We start from the raw sequence: 23,207 nt of genomic DNA, 5'->3' as shown, positions 1-23,207 counted from the left end.
GGAGGGTGGGCGGGTTGGCGCGCAGTCCCCTCGGCCCGGCCTTCAGACTCACCCGCCCGCGCGCAGGCGTGCGCGCTCATCCCGTCCTTCCCTTCAATCACTGTCTGGAGCGATGATAATTGGCTTCCAAAGTGGCTGAGAGATGAGTCATTTACATCCAATGAGAGAAAAACAGCCTCCAGAGACTCTTCGTCCATTGGCCAGCAAGAGTGTCAATTCCCAGGCTCCTGCCCCGCGCGGGCTAGCCCTTCTAGGCAGGAAAAGTTCAGCTGAGAGCTATAAGAGAGCTGTCTTTCCAGCACCTGTGAATCCACAGCTGCGGGCACTGAGGGGCACGTGCACTGTGTAGACAGACTCTCAGGTTCTGTGAGTGGTTTTTCTTTTCCCGGGTCGGACCTGGAGTTCTTAGGCGGATGGCTGACAAGGGCAGTAGGCAGAAGGACCTCACTCCAAAGTCAAGGAGATTTTGGATGGAGAGCTGGGCAGCCGCCCGTTGTAATTCCCTTCCCCGTCTCAGCTTCAAAGGCCAAGAGTTGTACTCCTGAAAAGATACTTAGAGATCATCTGCGTGTTCCTGAATCTCAAGAGGGTCGTTTGACCCTGGTGGGTCCTTTCCCTGCCCGGTGCCGTTCGCGCCCATAGAAGGAGACCAGGTTCGGTTAAGCAGAGCAGAAACTATTCACTGATAAAGGAATGGAGTAGGAGAGCTCCTGCTCAAAGTGCCTAGAGTGTAGTGTGAGGGTGCTTCTTAAGGTCTTTTAGGGCACGTAGTTGGAGAGCAAGGATTCCTGGAAAGAGAGGGGGCTTTCCAGAAAGAACTGAGTGTGGCAGTCTCGTATTTTCTGTTGCCGCCCAACACTACATGTGCCTAGCAAGCTGCGTTTCTCCCCGAGGCACAGATTGAGGTATGGTAATTAGCAAGGATTCAGGTTAGGGTAGCGCTTCTAAATTCGTTTCCCATCTTGTAGCACGGTGGTTACTGACATCCAGTCTCCTTCTGTAAGCAAGCACAGCTTCAAGCACAGGTTACCTTCATAGGTTCTGGGGCTTTAGGAAAGCATTGAGGTCATCCTGCGGTGACAGAGGCAGCTGTCCAAACAACGTGGTGCGCGTTTGAGGCGGGGGTTGTGGAGTGAGGCAGGTAAAAGTGCAGATTCCATAGCCACACCCCGACATACTGAATCAGTCTGTGAGGGTGGGATCTGGAATCCTTTTTAAAAAGCTCAGAGGAACCAATTCACACGAACAATAAAAGTTTGATCTGAGCCAAAGTCCTTAATGTAGAAATGAGGAAATGGGGATCCCTAAAAGGGTTACAGGGAGAGGGTTGGAAGAAAGTTAGACTATGACAGTTTTAGGGTGGTTCGTTCCTGGCCTTGGGAAGTTTTCTCAGCTGCTGCTCTAATCAGTACACAGCTGAATGCTTTAGGGGAACCCTCTTCATATATCCGGAGTTCCCTCTCTGTGCAGGTCTCCCACCAGGGTCTGTGGCCTGTGACTTCTTGTCACCTTGGTCTCTCAGCTTTGTCTCCTTAAATCTGGAATTCCTACTAGTTTTGTCTTGCTGCCCTTCCTTGCCACACCGGCCTGGAATTCCTCAAGGTAGTCTGCTAAAGTGGATTATAGGATACATTTCAGTTGTCACTGTCCTTAATTGCATAATGTCCAGTTCCTTGCAAACCATTGTTTCATATGTTTTGCTCTTTTTTGTTTTGTTTTGTTTTCAGACTAGGAGGAAATCCAGTCCCTGTTACTCCATTTTGGCCAGAAATTCAAGGTAATGACTTTCAATGTTTCTGACTACTAGTTCTATCTTCTCTCTCACTTCTGGACCTGTCTCTATTCACTGATGTTTCTAGTCATTATGGGTCATATTTATCCACTTTTTAAGTGCTTGCTGATTTTTTATTAGCTATCAAGCTTTGTTAATTTCACAACTTTGGGTGCCAGAAATTTTTACATTCCTATCAATATTCTTGAGCTTTGTTCTAGTATGTTGATATTTTACATGGAAACCATTTTATACTTTCAAAGCTTGCTTTTATTTATTAGGTGGGCCCAGAACTAGGGCTAACTTTGTCCCACTATGGAAGAAATACCTTTCAGAGTACTCTCCCTGATACTTCATGAATTATGAAGTTTTCTAGTTGGATTTTTGGGAATTGAAATTTTACACAGTCCTGTATGAGCCTCAGAAATTGTTACATCTGCTCCTTTTGGGTACTTCTCTTCCTGCTCCTTTTCGACAGTTTCGTTCCACTCATGCATTGACCAAGCTGAAATCTCAAGGGATACCCACTGCAGATCTCTGATACTGTGTGCTCCTGTGGCTGTCTTCTCCCTAGTACTCTGTCATACAAGTTCCAGTCATCTTGGCCTCCCAAAACTCCCAGCTTGTCTTCTCAACTCAGGGAAACTGCTAGACTGCCTGTTTCTCCTTCCTAAGATATGCCTTGGAAACTCCGTACAGTAAGCTAAATAGCCATAGGGCTTACCTCATATGATTTTCTTCTCAGATATCGGAGATGAGGTCCCACACCACCTGATCTCCAGTGTTTGAAAGTGGTTATTTCATAGATCTTGTTTTTTTGTTTTTTTTTAGACATTTCAGGTGGCAGAATAAATTCAATCCTTGTTTCTCCATCTTATCCACTAGTAGAAGTTAGTTACATTCTCTTTGAACTCATCATGAATTCCATGAAGACTGAAGAAAACAAGTCATTTAGTGCTACGGAAGATGACCAGAGGACTAGACCTGAAGTTTCAAAGGTATATCTACTTTTTTACAACTCCTCACAGGAGTGATAGTCTAACTATAGTGCCATATGAGGTTCTTGGCAATAAGTTCTTAAACAATGGTAGTTATAAGCCCTTCTCTTAGGTAGTTTAAAATATATTTGGGGAGCTCAGACACATAAGTGCTTGTGGAAAGCAAAATAATAGGGTATGAGTTAACAATGCCAAACGTATGTTAAGACAACAAGATGACAAACAATATAGGCACTTAAAGTCTTGGAAAGTGTAGACAGGCAAAAATAATTAGCTAATGTTTTCTGAGGAAACACTGTGTGCCTAGAATTGTGTCCCATCATATGTATTATCTCATTTAACACTTACTAGAACTATGCAGTAGGTATTATTATCATACTTATTTTATAAAAGAAGAAACTGAAGCTCAACTTGCTTATAGTTGCAGAAGTAATGGACTTCAGAGCAAGGATTTGAACCTAGGCCATCAGACTGCAGAGACTGGTTTTTGACCCACACTATTTTGCTCAAAATATGCAAAATGATAATACAAAATTGAGACCTAAACAAGTGATTTTAGAGTACAGAGAGAAGAATGCTTAATTCAGACTTAGGAAACTACAGCAGCATCATATAAGAAATGATTTATTAATGAATAATATATCTAAAATTGTCAAACTCATAGGTGTAGAAGTGGTTGTTGGGCTGGGAAGAGAGGAAAATGGAGGTATTAGTCAAGGGATACAAAGTTTCCTCATACAAGGTGAATAAGTTCTAGGGATCTGTACAGCATGGGTGCCTATAGTTAACACTGTTGTATACTCAAGTTCTTGCTAAAATGATAGATCTTATGTTAAGTGTTCTTGTTACAAAAATAATAAGAGGGCAGGAAGAGACTTTGGGAGGTGATAGATAGGTTGATGGCATAGATTGTGGTGATAATGTATCTCCATACTCATCAAGTTGTATACATTAATTATGTACATTAATTATGCATTTTGTATGTCTAAAACTAATTTATTTTTGAAAAAGAATGAATAACATTTCACTAGTGTATCAAGGATGAAGGAATGGCCTGAGTAAAGTCATGTACACAGGAAAACATATTTGGGGAACAGGATAGCTGCATTTGATGCTTTATGAGGAGAATTCAAGAATATGGTAGGCAAATAATGCTTTCTATACTGGTAAGGTAGTATGGTGCCAAGATCACAGTAGGCTTTATATCAATAAGAGCTTTCCACATTTCCAGTAAAAATATTTTCTAATTGTGAAACAATAAAATGGATTCACTGGTTCACATGAGTGGACATTCCAGAATTCAGCTGAGCTCTTAATTCAGTGGTATACAGTTTCTTTAAGGACTTGTTTGTGTGTTCAGTCTCTATGTTCTGCTTTTCATGTTATCCCCTGGCTGGCTTTCTGCATAGTGACAAATAGAGCTGCAGTAATATCAGATGCTTTACTCTCCCGATAGTGAGTCTATCCTGGTTTCCTGAGGAAACTTCTCTTTGCCATCTAATTGTCCCAACTTAAGTAGCTCATCCATTTCAACACAAAACCTTGTGACTGAGAGGGCACATACAGATATTCTTAAGCTGTCATGAATTCATTTCCATACATTTGTGGCTCCTAAAATGTGTGAGAGATGTAGAATAGCTTTCTGGAAAATAGCTGCAGCATCTTTTTTTTCTTCGAATTGCACATGTACGTTTTTGGATTTCCTTCTGTAAATAAAGGAGATGTGTTTACACACTTTATCTTTGTATTGCTTAGGAGGAATTATTCAATTCACTTAAGACTTTGTTAAGTTAAATATTAATGTTAAAATGATTAGGGCTATTTCATTCAAGACAATTGCCACTAATCACATGTGATTATGTAAATTTAAATTTAAATTCAACTTAACTAAAATAAAATAATGAAAAAGGTCAATAGTACAAATTCTCAGTTATATTACGTGTCAAGTACTTAAGAACCACATGTGGGTGTGGAATTAGACAGTGCAGATGTAGAACATTTCCGTCACTGCAGACATTGTATTGGGCAGTACTAATCTAGGGCATCCAAATATAGAACAGAACTAGAGTATAAAACTGCCAAACTGTTTGTCTAGAAAATAGAATGAGAGGGAAAAATCAAAGTAAAGGAGGCAACAAAGCAAGGGAATATAAATTCAGAAAAAGTGGAAAAAGTAGAAGATACAAAAAAAGATAATAGAAATGAACACAAAAACCCCCACACCCAATTAATTGTCTTACAGATTATTTGAAAGGCTTTAACTTTTATTGCTTCCTTTAAATTTATTTATTTCATATACAGTAAAATTCAGTCTTTTTTGGTATACAGTTGAATGGCTTATAACAAATGCCTACAGTAATGTAACCATGACCAAAATCCAGAAGCAAAGCAGTTCCATCACCCTAAATAATTTCTTGTGTGGTTCCATCACTCTAAATAATTTCCTGTTCTCCCCACTTGTCCCCTATTCATCCCAGTCCCTGGCAACCACTAATCTGTTCATTACTCTAGTGTTACCTTTTCCAGAACATCATATAAATGGAACATACACTGAATCATACCCTTTGAGTCTGGCTTCTTTCACTTAGAACATTCCACTTAAGATTTATGAGTGTTGCATGCATTGATAGGTTTTTTCTTTTTATTGCTGAGTAGCATTCCACTGTGTGAATGTATCAAAATCTGTTTATCCATTCACTCCCTGAAGAACATTTGAATTGTTTCCAGTTTGGGGACTTTGTATATAAAGCTGTTGTGAACATTTGCCTACAGGTTTTTGTATGAAGATTAGTTTTCAGTGGAATTGCTGCCATGGAAAGTGTATGACATAACTTTAATTTTATAAGAAATTGTCAAAATGTTTACAGAATGGCTGTATGATTTCGCATCCTCGCTACCAATGTGTGAGAGTTCCAGTTGTTTCATATTCTTGTCAACACAAAGTTTTTCTGATTTATTCATTCTCATAGGTATGTAATGGCATCTTTTTGTGGTATTAATTTGCATTTCACTAATGACTCATGATTTGAGCACCTTTTCATGTGTTTATATCATTCACATATCTTTGGTGAAGTGTCTATTAAAATATTTTTCCCATTTTATACCGGTTAGTTATTGCTGAGTTTTGAGAGGGCTTTACATATTTTGGAAACAAGTCCTTTGTCATATTGCTTTTCTCATAATATTTGTGATAATTCCTGATATTTTATCTCTATGTGGCTTGTCTTTTCATCCTCTTAGTCCTGTTTTGGGAGGGAAATGTTTTCAACTTTGATGAAGTCCACTTTCTCTATATTTCTCTTTGTGGATCATGCTTTTGCTTTTACATCAGAGAACTGTGCTAAATCTAAGATCACAAAACATTTCTAGTTTTCTTCCAGAGTTTTGTAGTTTTAGGTTTAGTCTGCAATTGATTTTGAGTTTCATTTATGTTTTTGTGTGGTGTAATATCTGGATCAAAGTTTGTGTGTTTGTGTAAATTGTGTGTTAATTGTGTAAAAAAATTAACACAATTGTGGATGATTAGCATCTTAACCATGTTGAGTCTTCCAATCTTGAACAAGATATATTCTCCATTTATTTTGGTCTTGTTTAATTTCTTTTGCTGCAGGGTACCTGGGAGAATAGGCAAACCTGGTGGATGAAGGCAGAGCAGGGAGTGGGTGATTGAAGGGGCAATGTAACTGGTGTACTATTCTCTCCAAGGCCACCAGACAAGGTGAGAACTAGAAAGATCAGAAGTACAAGGCACAAGTGACAGAGGTTAGTCATCCTGACATCATGCAGCTTTAAGATTGTCCAGAGAACTGTGAGTAGCTGCTATTACCTCTGGGTCTCTGGAGTATGTCTTGCCCCTTTGACGAGAAACCCTTACTTCCTCCACCCTACATAAACTCCTCAAAGGAGAAACCTCCAGCACTGGAAACTCCCTCCCCAGACAAAAGGTCTGCACAGATGGAGTCGCGTCTCCGTCAGCGTCCCCCAGACTTAGAGTCCCCTGGAAACTGGATGGTCAAGATCATAAGTTATTGGGACTTATGTATGCCAGATGCAACAGTCTGCCAGGCACATTATACATGTCTTATGGGAGTCTCACCACACCTAGAGGGAAATGTTTTCCAATTTGACAGAAAACAGAGGGGAGGCATTTGTTCAGAATGCATTTGAAGCCTGGACCCTCGGCAAACTTTACTGACAAGCTTCTACTTTAGGGACTAGGCATGTGAAAGAAGGACAGAGTCCCAGCTCTTGTGAACCTTACATTTTAAAGAGTGAAAGAGGTTATCCAGGAAACAGACAAATAGAAAGTTTTCGCTAGTGGATCAAGAACAAAGGTAACAGAAAGTGGCAAGTGTGTGCCTGGGAGTGTTGCTCTGGCTAGGGAAGTCAAGAGGCCTCTGAAGTGGCCCTGAAGACACCCAAGGGAAGGCCAGACAGAATGGTGAATGCACAAGCCCTGAGACTGGCTAGGGCTTCCTGTCCAGGGCCTGAGTGATCACTGTAGCTGGGACCAAGGGGAGAGGAGCAGAGCAGCAGAAGGTGGGGCAGAGGGAGGGGTGGACAGGGGCCAGAACACTCTAGCCCCATGGGCCTTGGAAAAGAGGGGATGGGAAGATGCTTGAAGGGATAGAAGAGTTGAGAGTGGAGGCTATTCCAAAAACATCCAGGCTAAAGAGGAGGGAGCCTGGAGTGGCCTGAGACTGGGAGCTGAAGGGGCAGAGAGGAGGGGATGGAGTGGATGAGAAGTGTGAAGGAAAAGAGAGATGGAGAATGTAGGGCTTAAACTGTGGAGGCCAGAGAGGGAGCAGAAATGACAAGTAGGTTTTGACCCTAAAACCCAAGCACCTTAGCACTGACAGGAACTTCGCCTTTTTCTTCCTTGTCTCTAATTGGCCAGGACAGTGGTGAGTACATAGTAGATACTCATTCAATCACTTTGATCATTTATTCAATGAACATTTCTTGCAAACCTACGTGCCTGGTACATCACAGGCACCAAGGATATACCAGTGCGTACAGTGATATCCTTGTTCTCTTGGAGCTGACACTGTAGAGGGAGAAAGGAAAAATAAATTGTGTGTGTGTGTGTGTGTGTGTGTGCATGCACGTGTGTGTGTGTGTTTTGATATGGGCAGAAGGGAAAAGAGAATGGCGGATGCTGTTTTGGAAGTGATGATAATTGGCTTCTCTGATAAGGTGATATCTGAGACCTGAAAGGAGTGAGGAGGTGAGTCCTAGATGGAAATATCTAGAGGAACAACATTGAAGATAGAGAAAGCAGCAAGTACAAAGGTTCAGAGGTGGGAGGGTGCTTGTTGACTGACCAATAGGTCTAGTGCTTGTTGACTCACTAATCAGTACCTGTGCCCCTTCCATTAGACTTGGAATTCTCTAAGGAACATGCCTGGGTTTTCCTCATCAGACAAGAGGGGTCAGAGAGGTGGGATGGGGGCCACTTTCTCTCTTTCTTTATGCTATTCTTCTTTCCCCAATCCTGGCCAGGCTTAGAAGTAGGGGCCAGGGAAAGACAAGGGTTGAGTCTGTTACAGTCTGGAGAAAAGTTACAGAAAGTCAATGAATAGGAAGGTTCTGTGCTGTTCCAGAGCCCACTACTCATACCCATGCTGTTTCTGCTTTTAACACCTGCAGGTCCCACCCTGTCATCCAGTTACCCATCTTTGCCACTGTTGTGGCATCCATCACTCTAAAACACCCAGCTTCTTGTGTTACCAGCCACAAGTTTTTAGTCTCCCATGCAATAGAAATTGACACAAGGCCAAGTGAGTTTCCCAGACAAGGCTTTATTAGGGGCTTATTCTTGAGTACAAGGGAGACAGCACTGGAGTGAGAGTTCTCCAGATGGCTCCCCAAGGAGAGGTCTTTTTGCTGTTTTAAAAATGGTGACATGAAAAGCATGAGTTATGCTAATATCATTGCATGTGTTGGGTGGAGTGTAGAATGTGCAGGCCCAGTGAGATATCATGTTAGTACTTATATCACATGATCAAAAAATGGTGGATAAGTCCCTCCCTGGGTGGGGATTTTCACATTATAACGAGGCAAGCAATGAGGTAAAGTCCTGTGTGCATGCAAGTGATAAAGTTAACTCCCTTGAATGAGATTTATGGTAGAATGCTTCTTATCTTAGTTTCTTTAAGGTCTTACAGCCAGTGAGGATGGCACCAGTGGAGGTGCAAGTTCTGGTAGTCAGCGGGTGTGGAAAAATGCATTATTGGTGGTGGAGGCAGAGTCCCGTCCCTACTCTGTTTCACTTGGATATTTACCTCCCGGTGCATTATCTGCCTCTTTGGCTATCTTGACAGGGGTTGGGCATAATCTCACTTTGGGAATGCTGTGAATGTGGTTAATTCCTGCTCTGCCCCAAGGCCTCGAGACTGAGAAGGTACATAGAAGACTCCAGAATCTTAGAATCTCAACTCAGATTCCACCTAGACTCTTGCTTGTGTCCTGGGCCTTAGTTACTTCCTCCTTATTATTCCTCAGTCTTTTCTGCTTCTCTACCTAACTTGCTGACAGAACATGTTGCTCTAAATTCTGCTCATTCAAAACTCTTTTATTCTTACCAACAAAGAGTAACAGGCATCTCCAAATATGCCTGACCACACATGAACTCTTACAAGGCATACAGTGAGTACAGATTACCCAATCCAATAATTTATCCTAATTTTAATTCTAGACACTTCCCTTCTGGTAAGGTGAAAAGCTGCATCCCAAAGGCCCTTTCCACAGAGCATTCTAGGGCTCAGTGAAGGGACATTCAAAAGAGCCAGGTCCTCCTTTTCCATGTGAGCCCCTCTTCTGGAGCCCAGAGCTATAGAGGGAAGAGTGAATGGCTTCTAGGACTCTTAACAGAGGAGAAGGCAGTTGAGGGCCATCAAGGAAAGGCCTCAGAGTAGACAGGAGCTAAGGTAGCCAGGCCTGGTCAGCTGTTCTTTTCCTTAACTCAGGGGTTCTCAAAGCCTGGACCCTGGGACGGCAGAATCAACACAAACTGCAGCCTCAACCCAGATATATTAAGTCAGATCCTCTGGGTTAGGGCTCAGCAATCTGTTTCAAGAAACCCCCAGGTGATTCTGATGCAGAATGGTGGCAAGAACTCAGACCCAGACTGGGACTGTCAGGCAGGTGGAGTCCTGGCTCTCCAGTAGACTCTGAACATGAGAGGCCATGAGCAAAGCCCTTCTGGACCTGGGCATCCGTTTCTCCATTTGACAAGCCCCAGGATTTTTACCCGGTCTCTGAGGCAGTGATAGAATCAGGTGAACATCTCAATGGGAGATGCACACACAATTGTAACCTTACCCCTTTCTCACTGAAAGGGAAAACAAACTATGTGCAGTTGCTTTGAATGTCTTTGGGTAAAGTCACAGGGGAGCTGCCTGCCCTCTGAATGAGCCAGATATTTCATTTACCCTATTTAGTTAGCGAACTTGCTGTACCTTAAGTAGAAAACCCACCATCACTACCACATACTTTCCCACAACGTTAGAAAGGAAGAGACATGTTTGAGTTGGAATTTGCTATCCCTAGACCCTCCTTCCACTTCCACTCTTTTTTGGCATAGGGACTTTTCTGTACCGCCTCCTTAGGAACTCAGGTCCCATCAAAATGTGTAAAGAACAATTACATTTGTTTGGCATGTTTGCTTTTTTGATAGTTTCTGAGGAGATTAGGAGGAGGGCAGGTTTTTCAATCCTCCTTTAGGGATGCAAGTATGATTACACCAAAAGGTTCCGCTCCCTTCACACTTATCAAGGGTCCCCATAAGAGCCTGGCCTTTCACATATATTGTCTCACTTACCAAGCACAGCTCGGAGATGTTAAACAAGTAGCCCAAGGTCACATAGTGGGTGGTACATGTAGCAGAGCCTGGACGTGTGCTTCCTCCCTCTGGACCCTACCACCTCCCTCAGAGGTTTCACAGGGCAAGCTGGGACTGGCACTGAATCCTCAGGCCACTTAGTACCCTGTCATGGCCCTCAAGGAATCCGCACCCCAAGCAAAGCCTTCTTCTGAGGTTTGGGAGTGAGAGAGTGACTCCCCAATCCTCCTCCTGTTGCCAGTGGAGGGTCTTGACTAAAAGTTGTCCTGGTTCTTGGCATTTTAAAGAAAAACTTAGTAAAAACATACAAACAAAGCAACAAAAGAAAGAAGCAACGAAAGCATAGATTTATTGAAGTGAAAGTACACTCCACAGAGTGGGAGCAGGCTTGAGCAAGGGGCTCAAGAGCACTGGTTGCAGAATTTTCTGGGATTTAAATACCCTCTAGAGGTTTCTCATTGGTTACTTTGTTTACACCCTATGTAAATGAAGTAGTGGCGCACAACCAGTTTGATTGGTTGCAGGAGGGGACCAACTAGAGGTACTTTCCATGTTTCATCTGCAATGCAGTGGAAAGCGGGAGTTGGGGACATAATTTGCAAAGGGAGGAGCCTCTGATCCTTTTGTTACTTGACTGTGGAGAGGTGGGATTTTCCTTTTGATTCAGTTCCAGGAAGTGAGTGTGAATCATCCTTAGGTTCCCTGCCTCCAGGTCCTGTTCTTCTGCCTCACTCCTTCAGACCTGGGGCATCCCTCTTCTTGCCAACCTGCTCCTCCCCTTGGCTCCAAGGGGGCTCCTCAAGGCTGCATTTGATCACTCAGCAGAACCTGAAGTGGGGAAGGCAGCCAGGTCTTGTTTAATTTCCTACAATATATTTTAGGACAAAAGTCTTTGCATATCTTGTCAGAGTTTTCTTCATAGATTACCTGTCATCAGTGAATTAAGATAATTTTACTAATTTCTTTCTGATCCAGATGCCTTTTATTTCTTTCTGTTTTTTATTGCACTGGCTAAAACTTCCATCACAATGGTGAAGAGATTCTGCCAGAGCAAACATTCTTGTGTTTTTTCTAGTCTTGGGAATGCATTCAATCCTACACCATTAAGTATGATGTTACTTGTAAGTTTTTCATAACTGTTCTTCATGAGATTGAAGAAGTTTCCTTTTATTCCTAGGTTGCTGATATTATTAGAAATAGATGTCAGGCTTACCAAATGCTTTCTCTATGTCTGTTGAGATGATTCTATGTATATATAGAAATTTTAATTATTCTGATTGGCTTATTACAGTGATATATTTTTCAAAATTAAACCAACCTTGCATTCCTGGTATTTACCTATTAGTTCTTGCATTTATGTTTATATTGGTCTGTAGTTTTCTTTTATTGTAATGTTTTGCCTGTATATTACAGAGCTAATATATCTCTATTGCTGAGGCAATGTTCTTTTTAGTATTGTACTCAATGCCTCACGAATTATGATGTTTTCCCTATGTCTGGTGGGAACAGCAACTATTCCCAGCCCTGTAAGATCTCCAGGGATTGTTCCTTCTAATCTTTTTGGGTAGCTGATTTCCCTGACTTAGGTGATTTCCTCACGTGCATGTGCGGATCACTAGTCATCTGAAGACTTATGGGGACCTTCTCTGTACAGTCCTCTCATGCCCTTTGAAAGTTAAACCCATTGGCTTCCCAGAACTCGGTTCCTTTTCCTCAACTCAGTTGCTACTGAGCTTTGCCTGGATTATTTTCCCTGCACCATGGCCTAGAACCTCTTTTCAGGCAGTAAGCTGGGGCAGTCATAGAGTTTGCATCATTGTTTTTCTGTTTCTCAGGTGTCACTGTCCTTCTTTGACTAATGCTTAATGTCTTGGAAACCATTTTGTATATTTTGTCCATTTCTCCAGGATTTTCAGGCAGAAGTGTAAATTAGTTCTATGTTATTCCATGGTGGCCAAAGTAGAAGCTCAGGATGCTGCTTTTTTTTATTTTTCCAAAGGCTTTAGTTTTAATTAGTGGAAATAATGGGCTATAATGGGCTTACTTTATCTTGGCTACCCCTATTACTATCAAATACATAAATATAAACATACCAGAAGGCTTCTTAGCCAGATTAAGGGCATCTTCAAAAATCTCACTGGGAACATCATGTTAAATAATGAATCATTAGAAGTATTTCCCTTACAATGAGGGAGAATAGAGGAGTGCTCACTATTACTGCCTTTATTTAGCTGGTAAGTAAAATTTAATTTAGCCAATGCAGTGTGATAAGAAAAAATAGTAAAATATAATATTTGAGGATTGAAAAGAAGGGAACAAAGCATATTCATGAAATATCCACAGATGGTATCATATCTATTTTTGAAACAAAAAATATTTATAGATAAAATATTAGAATGATTGTAATATAGCATATTGGCTAGGTGTAAGGCTGATATTTACAAAACAATGGATTTAGCTTAGCCAGCAATATCAGAAAATGTAATCCCTCAAAAATTATTTTATAATGCCTAGAAAAATATTATTTACCTAGGAATAAATGTAAAAATTATTTGTTAACCATTTATGGAAAAAATTATTTTGCTGAAGACATGAAAATGAGACATAAATCAATGTCAAGATATACTAATGAGTAGAAAAATTCAAAATTAAGACAGTATTTGGTGAATATACAGAAAAATATACCATTGGAACAGAACAGAGAGAGTAGAGACAGACTCACAAATTTCAAGATGTGACAATATCTTCGTATTAGTTTGTGCTATGGTGTGAATCATTGCATCCCCCAAATTCATATGTTTAAATCCTAATCTCCAAGGTGATGGCATTAAGAGATGGGGCTTTGATGGGTGATTAGATCATGAGGGCTTTACATAATGTATTTTGTTAGAAAAGTCCAGACTATGTAGTCTCTTAGGGGTAATAAAGTACCACTGACTGTGTGGCTTAAACAATAGAAATGCATTGTCTCATGATTCTGGAGGTTCAAAGTACAAGGTCAAGATGTCAGCAGAGTTCGTGACCTGTTAGGGCTGTGAGGGAAAGATCTGTTCCAGGACTCTCTCCTTAGCTTGTAGTTGGCCATGTTTTTCCTATGGCTGTTTACCTTATCTTCCCTCTGTGTGTGTCTGTCTCTATGTCTATATTTCCCCCTTTTCTAAGGATATCAGGGGTATTGGATTAGGGGCCCATCCTACTGCAGAGTGACCTCATTTTTAACTAAGTATATCAACAAGATCTGCATATCCAAATAAGGTCACATTTTGAGGTACTAGGGATTAGGACTATAACATGTCAATTTTGAGTGGACACAGTTCAACCCATAACAATCTTATGTGGCAAAACTGGCAGTACAGATCAGTGGAGAAAGAATGAACAATTCAGTCAGCATCGCTGGAGTAATTAGTTATCCACATGCAAAAAATAAAAAGTGATACCTACTTGAAGCTATGTACAAAAAATAATTCCAGATTAAAAACTTGAATGGTAAAAGCAACCTTTACAATTTTTTGAAAACAAAAAAAACAGAATTATCCTGTGAAAGGTGTTCTAATGGTATAAAAAGATTAATAAACTTGACAACATTAAAATTAACTACTTTATGATACCTGAGAATGAAAAATCAAGAAAAAATTCAGAATAGATGTTTAACACATATGATGAATAAGCAATTTGTGTCTACAATATTTAAAGTACTCCTAGAATCAATAATAAAAAGAAAAATAATCCAGTATAAAAATGAACAAAAGACATAAACAAGCATTTTAGAGACTGAAGTGTGAAAAAGGGTTCAATTTCATTAGTAATTAGGAAACTACTGTTTAAACCCTCAATAAGATGCTATTTCACACCCACAAGATTGGTAAACATTAAAATATGGATAACACCAAGCTTTGATGAAGACATAGAATAATAAGAACTCTCATTTCTCATTGGTGCAAGTGCAAGGTGGTACAACCATTATGTTAAATAATATGGCAATATCTATTATAATAAAGGTGATTACTCATTTTCTTTTTCTCATTGCTCTCCTATTGCCTCATGTTTTCAAATATTTATTGCTAAAATCTATTTCTGAAGTTAAGCAATTCCACTTCTAAGTCTATACTTGAGAGACACCCTTGTGGATGTGCACCAGGAAACATATTTGAGGATATTCATAGCAAAATTAGCCACTGCTTTTATTAGAAAAACCCCAGAAATAACAGAAATATTCATAAACAGTTTATTTCTTCAGTTAATTCTCTCTAATTGTAAAAATGGATACAGAATTTCATCAACTAGAATGAACCTCAGAAAAGTAGTGCAGACCCGGCACAGTGGCTCACGCCTGTAATCCCAGCACTTTGGGAGGCCAAGGCGGGTGGATCATGAGGTCAGGAGTTGAAGACCAGCCTGGCCAAGATGGTGAAACCCCGTCTCTACTAAAAATGCAAAAATTAGCCGGGCATGGTGGCATGCACCTGTAATCCCAGCTATTCAGGAGGCTGAGGCAGAGAATTGCTTAAACCCGGGAGGTGGAGGTTGCAGTGAACCGAGATTGTGCCACTGCACTCCAGCCTGGGCGACAGAGTGAGACTCCATCTCAAAAAAATAAATAAATAAAATAAAATAAATAAGTAGTGCAAATCACGGAAGAACATATTCAGCTGGATCTGTTTATATAAAATCAAAACCAGCAAAATGAAACAGTGTACTATTTATACTTTTACTACATATGTATATGTCCCTAAATAAGTGTAAGACAATGATAATTTTAAAACAAATTCAGACTTAGTGGTTGTCCAGGAGAATGAGAAAGGAAGATAAGATGAAGGAGGGACACACTGTATGCCTCTAATGATTTGTAGTGTGCTATTTCTTAGGTTGGGAAGGAGATACGTGGATGTTTAGTATATGAAATATAGGGTGTCATAAAATGTTTCTGCATGCATAATGTTTTACAGTTTTTTAAAAACACAGTATATAAGAGATAAAGGAAGAAGCTAAGGACTATTCACAGGATACTAGCTTGAGTAGTCAAATGTGTAATGACACCATCATCAGATTCAAGAACACAGGAAGAGGGGCGCAATTAAATTTTATGACTCTGGTTTTGAAGGAGCTAAGAGTGAAATGCCTCTGACATATCCAAGAGTAGATGTCAAAGAGGCAACAAAATATTAATATCTGGAGCTTAGAGGAGAGGTCAGTGCTGCAGAGATAGATTTAGGCAATAAATATTTGAAAACGTGAGGTGATAGGAGAGCCCCAAGACAAAAAGGAAATCACTGTTCCTAAGACCTAAGCTCATTCCATTGCACCTACCTACTAAATGATCCAAGCCGAGCTGTGCCTCCTGATTTTACTCTCTCCAGGCTTATTCCTCTATTTATATAGACTAGATCCAATACTTCAGGCTTCACAATGATTTCCTTCCAAGTTATGTTGACTCTTGTCATATAATATTTTTTACTTATGTTTTTCATTTCTGTTACCATCAGATTCTCAATATCTTGTATCCTGGGCTACTACCAACTGATTGTATATGAGTATTTATATTTATTTATATATCCCATCATATTATTTGTCTGTCATTTTAATATATTTTCTTAGTGCTGTCAAAACCATTGACAGAACAGAAACTAAACAGATTTTTAATGGGAATCCTTGGAAGGTGATGTTTCAAATATCTAAAAGATAAGTAAGTCCAGCTTCACTAGTAAGTGAATACATGTACATACTAAAAACAGTCAAATTAGATAGAATTTTATCTAACAATTGGCAAACATTTAAAATAGTAACACTCAAATCCTTTTAAGGAATCAACCATAGGATTGCGGTTGGTCTCCTTGAGCAGCTGGAGAGAAGGGATGGGGTGAGTTGATACAATTCTCTGGAAGGCAGTTAGGCAGAATATATGTTGCAAAATATGTTTACATCCTCAGTTGCGGTATTTCCACTCCTGGGAATATGACCTAGGGAAATATTCAGATGTGCACACAAAAATGTTATGTTTGTAGGAAGTTTTATCATATTTAGAGTAAGAATCTGGAAATAATCTAAATATTCAGCAATGAAAGGATGGATTACAAATTATTATACAGTGAAATATTCTATAGCCCCTCAACTTGTGGTTTCAAAGTTTGCTTAATGCACAAAGTAGTGACACATTGCCTAGTGAAAAATAAAGTCACATGCAACATAGTATTTAAGAAACATAAGATTTAGATCTGCATATGAAATAATAGAGGGCTGTTTCTGATCCATTTCAAGTTAGGTATAAGGTAGGAGTCCAACTCATTTCTTTGCATCTGGATATCCAGTTATTCTAGCCACATTTGTTACAAAGATGATATTTCCCCCATTAAATGGTCTTAGGACCCTTGTTGAAAATCAAAGTACTACTTTTAAGAATCAGAAAACAAAATCAAAGTATACAGAGACAAAAATTAAAAATTAAAATAAAATGTAGAATGAGTATCTAAAGTGATAGAATAGTGATTGATTTTTTCTCCATTATTCGTTAACCATTATATTATCCAATTTTTATTCATAATATCTATTAGTTCTATCATTAGAAAAATATAAAACATTATTAAAGGTGATTCTTGTTAACCTCTTTAATCTTTCCTTTTTAAGGATACTGTCATGAAGCAGATGCATGCTGACACACCTGTTGATCATTGTCTATCTGGCATAAGAAAGTGTAGCGGCACCTTTAAGCTTAAAAGTGAAGTCAACAAGCATGAAACAGCCCTTGAAATGCAGAATCCAAATTTGAACAATAAAGAATGTTGTTTCACCTTTACTTTGAATGAAAACTCCAGAAAATTAGACCGTAGTGTGTTTACAGCATATGGTAAACCCAGCGAGAGTGTCTACTCAGCCCTGAGTGCTAATGACTATTTCAGTGAAAGGATAAAGAATCAGTTTAATAAGAACATTATTGTTTATGAAGAAAAGACAATAGATGGACATATAAATTTAGGAATGCCTCTCAAGTGCCTGCCTAGTGATTCTCATTTTAAAATTACATTTGGTCAAAGAAAGAGTAGCAAAAAAGATGGACACATATTACGCCAATGTGAAAATCCAAACATGGAATGCATTCTTTTTCATGTTGTTGCTATAGGAAGGACAATAAAGAAGATTGTTAAGATCAATGAACTTCATGAAAAAGGAAGTAAACTTTGTATTTATGCCTTGAAGGGTGAGACTATTGAAGGAGCCTTATGCAAGGATGGCCGTTTTCGGTCTGACATAGGTGAATTTGAATGGAAACTAAAGGAAGGTCATAAGAAAATTTATGGAAAACAGTCCATGGTGGATGAAGTATCTGGAAAAGTCTTAGAAATGGACATTTCAAAAAAAAAAAAAGCATTACAACAGAAAGGTATCCATAAAAAAATTAAACAGAATGAAAATGCCACTGATGAAATTAATCACCAGAGTCTGATACAGTCTAAGAAAAAAGTCCACGAACTGGAGAAAGATGGAGAGACCAAAGATGTAGAACACAGCAGAGAGCAAATTCTCCCACCTCCGGATCTAAGCCATTATATTGAAGGTAAAACTCGCCAGACAATTCCCAGGATTAGAAATTATTACTTTCATAGTTTGCCCCGAAAATATAGGCAAATAAACTCACAAGTTAGACGGAGGCCGCATCTGGGTAGGCGGTATGCTATTAATCTGGATGTCCAAAGGGGGGCAATTAATCTCTTAAAGAATTATCAAATGTTGAATGAAGCCATAATGCATCAGTATCCGAATTTTAAAGAGGAGGCACAGTGGGTAAGAAAATATTTTCGAGAAGAACAAAAGAGAATGAAACTTTTACCATCTAAGCAATTCAACATATATAAAAAGGATTTTGGAAAAATGACTGCAAATTCTGTTTCAGTTGCAACCTGCGAACAGCTTACATATTATAGCAAGTCAGTTGGGTTCATGCAATGGGACAGTAATGGAAACACAGGCAATGCTACTTGCTTTGTCTTCAATGGTGGTTATATTTTCACCTGTCGACATGTTGTACATCTTATGGTGGGTAAAAACACACATCCAAGTTTGTGGCCAGATATAATTAGCAAATGTGCAAAGGTAACCTTCACTTATACAGAGTTCTGCCCTACTCCTGACAATTGGTTTTCCATTGAGCCATGGCTTAAAGTGTCCAATGAAAATCTACATTATGCCATTTTAAAACTAAAAGAAAATGGAAATGCATTTCCTCCAGGACTATGGCAACAGATTTCTCCTCAACCATCTACTGGTTTGATTTATTTAATTGGTCATCCCGAAGGCCAGATCAAGAAAATAGATGGTTGTACTGTGATTCCTCTAAATGAACGATTGAAAAAATATCCAAACAATTGTCAAGATCGGTTGGTAGATCTCTATGATACCACCAGTAATGTATACTGTATGTTTACCCAAAGAAGTTTCCTATCAGAGGTTTGGAACACACACACGCTTAGTTATGATACTTGTTTCTCTGATGGGTCCTCAGGCTCCCCAGTGTTTAATGCGTCTGGCAAATTGGTTGCTTTGCATACCTTTGGGCTTTTTTATCAACGTGGATTTAATGTGCATGCCCTTATTGAATTTGGTTATTCTATGGATTCTATTCTTCATGATATTAAAGAGACAAGTGAGAGCTTGTATAAATTATTAAATGATGAGAAACCTGAGACCTACAATGAAGAGAAAGGTAAACAAGAGTCATCACTTCAAGATCATCAGATTGAACCCATGGAATGTTAGAAAAGAGATGCTGTCTTCAAGAAAGTATGCCAATAATCCCTGGCAAAGATTTCATGACGAAGACACCTAAAGCAATTGCAAAAAAAGCAAAAATTGGCAAATGAGACCTAACTAAAGCTTCTGCACAGCAAAAGAAACTATCAACAGGATAAACACACAACCTACAGAATGGGAGAAAGTATTTGCAAACTATGCATCCAGCAAAGATCTAATATTCAGAATCCATTAGGAACTTAAACAGATTAACAAGCAAAAAAACAAGCAACCCCATTAAAAAGTGGGCAAAGGACATGAACAAACACTTTTCAAAAGAAGACATACACGTGGCCAACAAGGATATGAAAAAATACCCAATATCACTAATCACTAGAGAAATGCAAATCAAAAAAATGCCATCACACTAATCAGAATGGCTGTTATTAAAATGTCAAAAAATAACAGATGCTGGTGAGGTTGCAGAGAAAGGGGAATGCTTACACACTGCTAGTGGGAATATAAATTAGTTCAGCCATTGTGGAAAGCAGTTTGGTGATTTCTAAAAGAACTTAAAACAGCTACCATTCAAGCCAGCAATCTCATGACTGGGTATATATCCAAAGGAATATAAATTGTTCTACCATAAAGACACATGCACATATATGTTCACTGCAGCACTATTCACAATAGCAAAACATGAAATCAACCTAAATGCCCATCAATGGTAGACTGAATAAAGAAAATGTGACACATATACACCATAGCATACTACACAGCCCTAAAAAAGTACAAGATCATGTGCTTTGCAGCAACATGGATGGAACTGGAGGTCATTACCCTAAGCGAACTAATGCAGGAACAGAAAGCCAAGTACCACATGTTCTCTCATAAGTGGAAGCTAAATATTGAGTACACATGGACACGAAGAAGAAAACAACAGATATGGGGCCTACTTGAGAGTGGAGGGTGAGAGGAGGATGAAGATTGAAAAACTGCCTATGGGGTACTATGCTTATTACCTGGGTGATGAAATAATCTGAACACAAAACCCTGGTAACATGCAGTTTACCTATATAACAAAACCGCACATGGACTCTTAAACCTAAATAAAAGTTTAAAATATATATAATGCCAATAATTTAGGGTATTGGAGGCTGTTTCCTTTAATAAAATTTCCTACTTAGAAAACTTTTAGAGAATTATGTGGACGTGCAAAACATGTATTAGAGCTCAAATACTGATTTTGTTTATCTTGGCTTTTTAAAAATTTGAAAAAATCTCAAGCCTCACTTAAAGTGCTTAGCTCACTTTTACACTTAAAAATAATTTGTTATTTGTCTTCTAAATGCCTAGGGTGGTACACCTTTATTACTGGCAAGGTGGTTCTTGTTCTCTGCCTAACTAGATAGTAGTAAATACACTGTTAAATGTGGAAAAAATATGTATAGTTCCTCTACAACCCAAAATTATTTGGTAAACATAATTTATTTCCTTCCATGCCACCTGTGACATCAACCTCCATTGCAAATGGCTGTAGAAAATTCCAATTTTTAAGTTCTTTCTTCTAATTCAGCAATAGCTAACTCTTCGGCAGATGAGAAGAGTAGCTTGCTCAGTCTCCATCCCCATCCTCTTATGTTCAGAGTCTAGAAAGCTAGAAGCTACATATTTCAGACTAATTTGCAAGTAAGATTCTGAATACAAATGAGATTCTCCCAAATAGATACTATTTGTAAGATAAAAGTAAAGTGGGGGTCCTCTTTCTTCCACTCCATCTTTTGGGAAGCTGGGTCGTCAAAAAGTGAGTGTCTAGAGATAGTAGTGATGCTGACTACATTCAGTGTCAGTGTCTAGTCATCAGCTTCATGGGTATCCACAAGTGGTTTCAGCAGTAGCAACAACCAGAAACAGTGTTGCAGTGTCTATTCATTCACTTTGATGGAGTGCAGATGTATTTTTGATGATAATAGTTTCCTAATTCAGTTTTCTGATTTCTGGATTGCAGGTAAGAGAGTGTGTTCATAAACCTAATAATTCCAGTATTGGCCTCCTGATCATCACTGCTGTTATCCTAAAGACTTCCAGCACTTGATCCTTGTATTAAATCTCTTTAACCTGCACTGAATCCTGACTGGTGTACCCTCCTTGATAACTTGCAATTGGTTGGACTTTCCAAATATGTGATAGTCTCAGTTGTGCGAAACCTGTAAATCTGACCTACATAAATTGTTCATTCAGAAACGCTAATCTTTATTCAAAAGCATACTGAATTTCAAAAAAAAAAAAAAAAAAAACCAGCAACAGGAACTTAGGAGAGAAGTTTATTTCTCACATAATAGTCCAAATGCACAGTCCTTTGTGGTCATGGGAATTCCAACCTGTGAAGGTATTGTTTCTTCAATGAGGCTATACTACGGTCCTCAACATGCAACATGGCCAAAAAGGCTGCTAAACTAGCCAACACACCTCTACTACAGCCAGGAGTGACTAGGAAGGAGAGAGCACCTCTTCCTATTAAAAACACCATCTGAAAATGGCATATACCATGTCTGCTCACACCCAGTGTTCACAGTTCAGTTACATGGCTCACTTCACTGGAAAGGAGGCTGTGGAATGTAATGCTTATTCCAGATGCCCAGCCTAAATTCTGTAACTGGAATAAGGGGAAAATGGGCATTAGGCAAAGTCATAGTCTCCTAAGAGAAGTAACCAGGAGTTACTCCCTACCCATCGCACCCTTCTAGTATATGTATGTTCTCTCCTTTCCACATATGAAATGTACTTACCCACTTGGCAAGATGATCCAAATTTTCTGGGCAATGTGTATTTCTCTTCAGCACATCTGAATGCAGCTCCCCATGGTGCAGAGACTTATCTGCATTCCCCCTGCTCCACCCACATACCCAATATACTATAGTGCAGTATGAACATAATCCAATAAATTACATTTTTATTCAGAAAAAAAAGGATAAATGGGAAATATAGCAGCCACAATCCTATGGCAATGACCAAATTCTGTTGTGCAGGAATTTACATGATGTCCAGCTCTGGCAGGGGAGTACAATTTTTGGTTAGCTCATACTGCAAGTCCTGGTTACTTCTCTTTGGAGTTGGAATGTCCTTGACTATTGTCCTTCATGCCCCCAGACTTTGTCCTGCAAGGTGTTCTCTTGTGTCTGTTTACAGTGGCCATTTCTTTTTTTAAGTCTAGTTATATTGATCTATATTTATGTGCAGGAAAATTCATTCTTTTGGTGTACAGATCTATGAATTCTGACACAGACATATAATTGAGTAATTACTACTACAGTAAAAAAAGAAATAGTACTTTTTATAAAATAAAACTACAGTGCTGTCAACATGCTTACAAAACTTTAATAACTTAAGTGTTTACCTTTCCCTAATGTCTAGATTTGTTCATTTTTGTTTTACATATGGATTGTTCAAGTCAGAATCCAAAAAGTCTATACATTATATTTGGTTATGTGAGTCTCTAAAGTCACAATTTAATGTGTGTATTTCCCCTTTTTATTTTTTCTAATATTTGCTTATTGAAGAAAGTCATGTTTCTATGAAGTGTTCCACATTCTGCACTTTACCATTCATCCACCTGATGTCATTTAATGTGTAGCTGTAGACCCAGTATTTCTTGTAAACTGGTAGTTAGATCTAGAGGTTTGGTAATATTCAGTTTTGAATTTTTCCCAAGAAAACTTCCTAGGTGATGCCAAGAGATGTCCATCCTCCTACTAGCGTTTACTGTGGGCCAATATCTGGTTCGCATTTGCATGAGCGTTATAAAATTTATTATAAATACTACTGGCTTCCCAGGACTGAGTGTTGAATACAGAATCTCTGGAGAGTGCACCAC

General features: G+C 39.1%; 1 protein-coding gene across 1 annotated transcript; it reads left to right on the top strand.

Moving 5' to 3' along the window:
* The first annotated feature begins 247 nt into the window (after window positions 1–247).
* On the top strand, window positions 248–21,461 carry FAM111B (FAM111 trypsin like peptidase B). The gene is made up of 4 exons (XM_054524342.2): window positions 248–366; window positions 1,728–1,777; window positions 2,603–2,769; window positions 17,234–21,461. Exons 3-4 carry the CDS (start codon window positions 2,689–2,691, stop codon window positions 19,358–19,360), a joined length of 2,208 nt encoding a protein of 735 aa, XP_054380317.1. The 5' UTR covers window positions 248–366; window positions 1,728–1,777; window positions 2,603–2,688; the 3' UTR covers window positions 19,361–21,461.
* Window positions 21,462–23,207: the final 1,746 nt, after the last annotated feature.

This window comes from Pongo abelii, chromosome 9, assembly GCF_028885655.2.
Source record: "Pongo abelii isolate AG06213 chromosome 9, NHGRI_mPonAbe1-v2.0_pri, whole genome shotgun sequence".
NCBI lineage: Eukaryota > Metazoa > Chordata > Mammalia > Primates > Hominidae > Pongo > Pongo abelii.
Note: the sequence above shows the minus strand (reverse complement) of the source record. Positions and strands in the feature narration are given on the sequence as shown.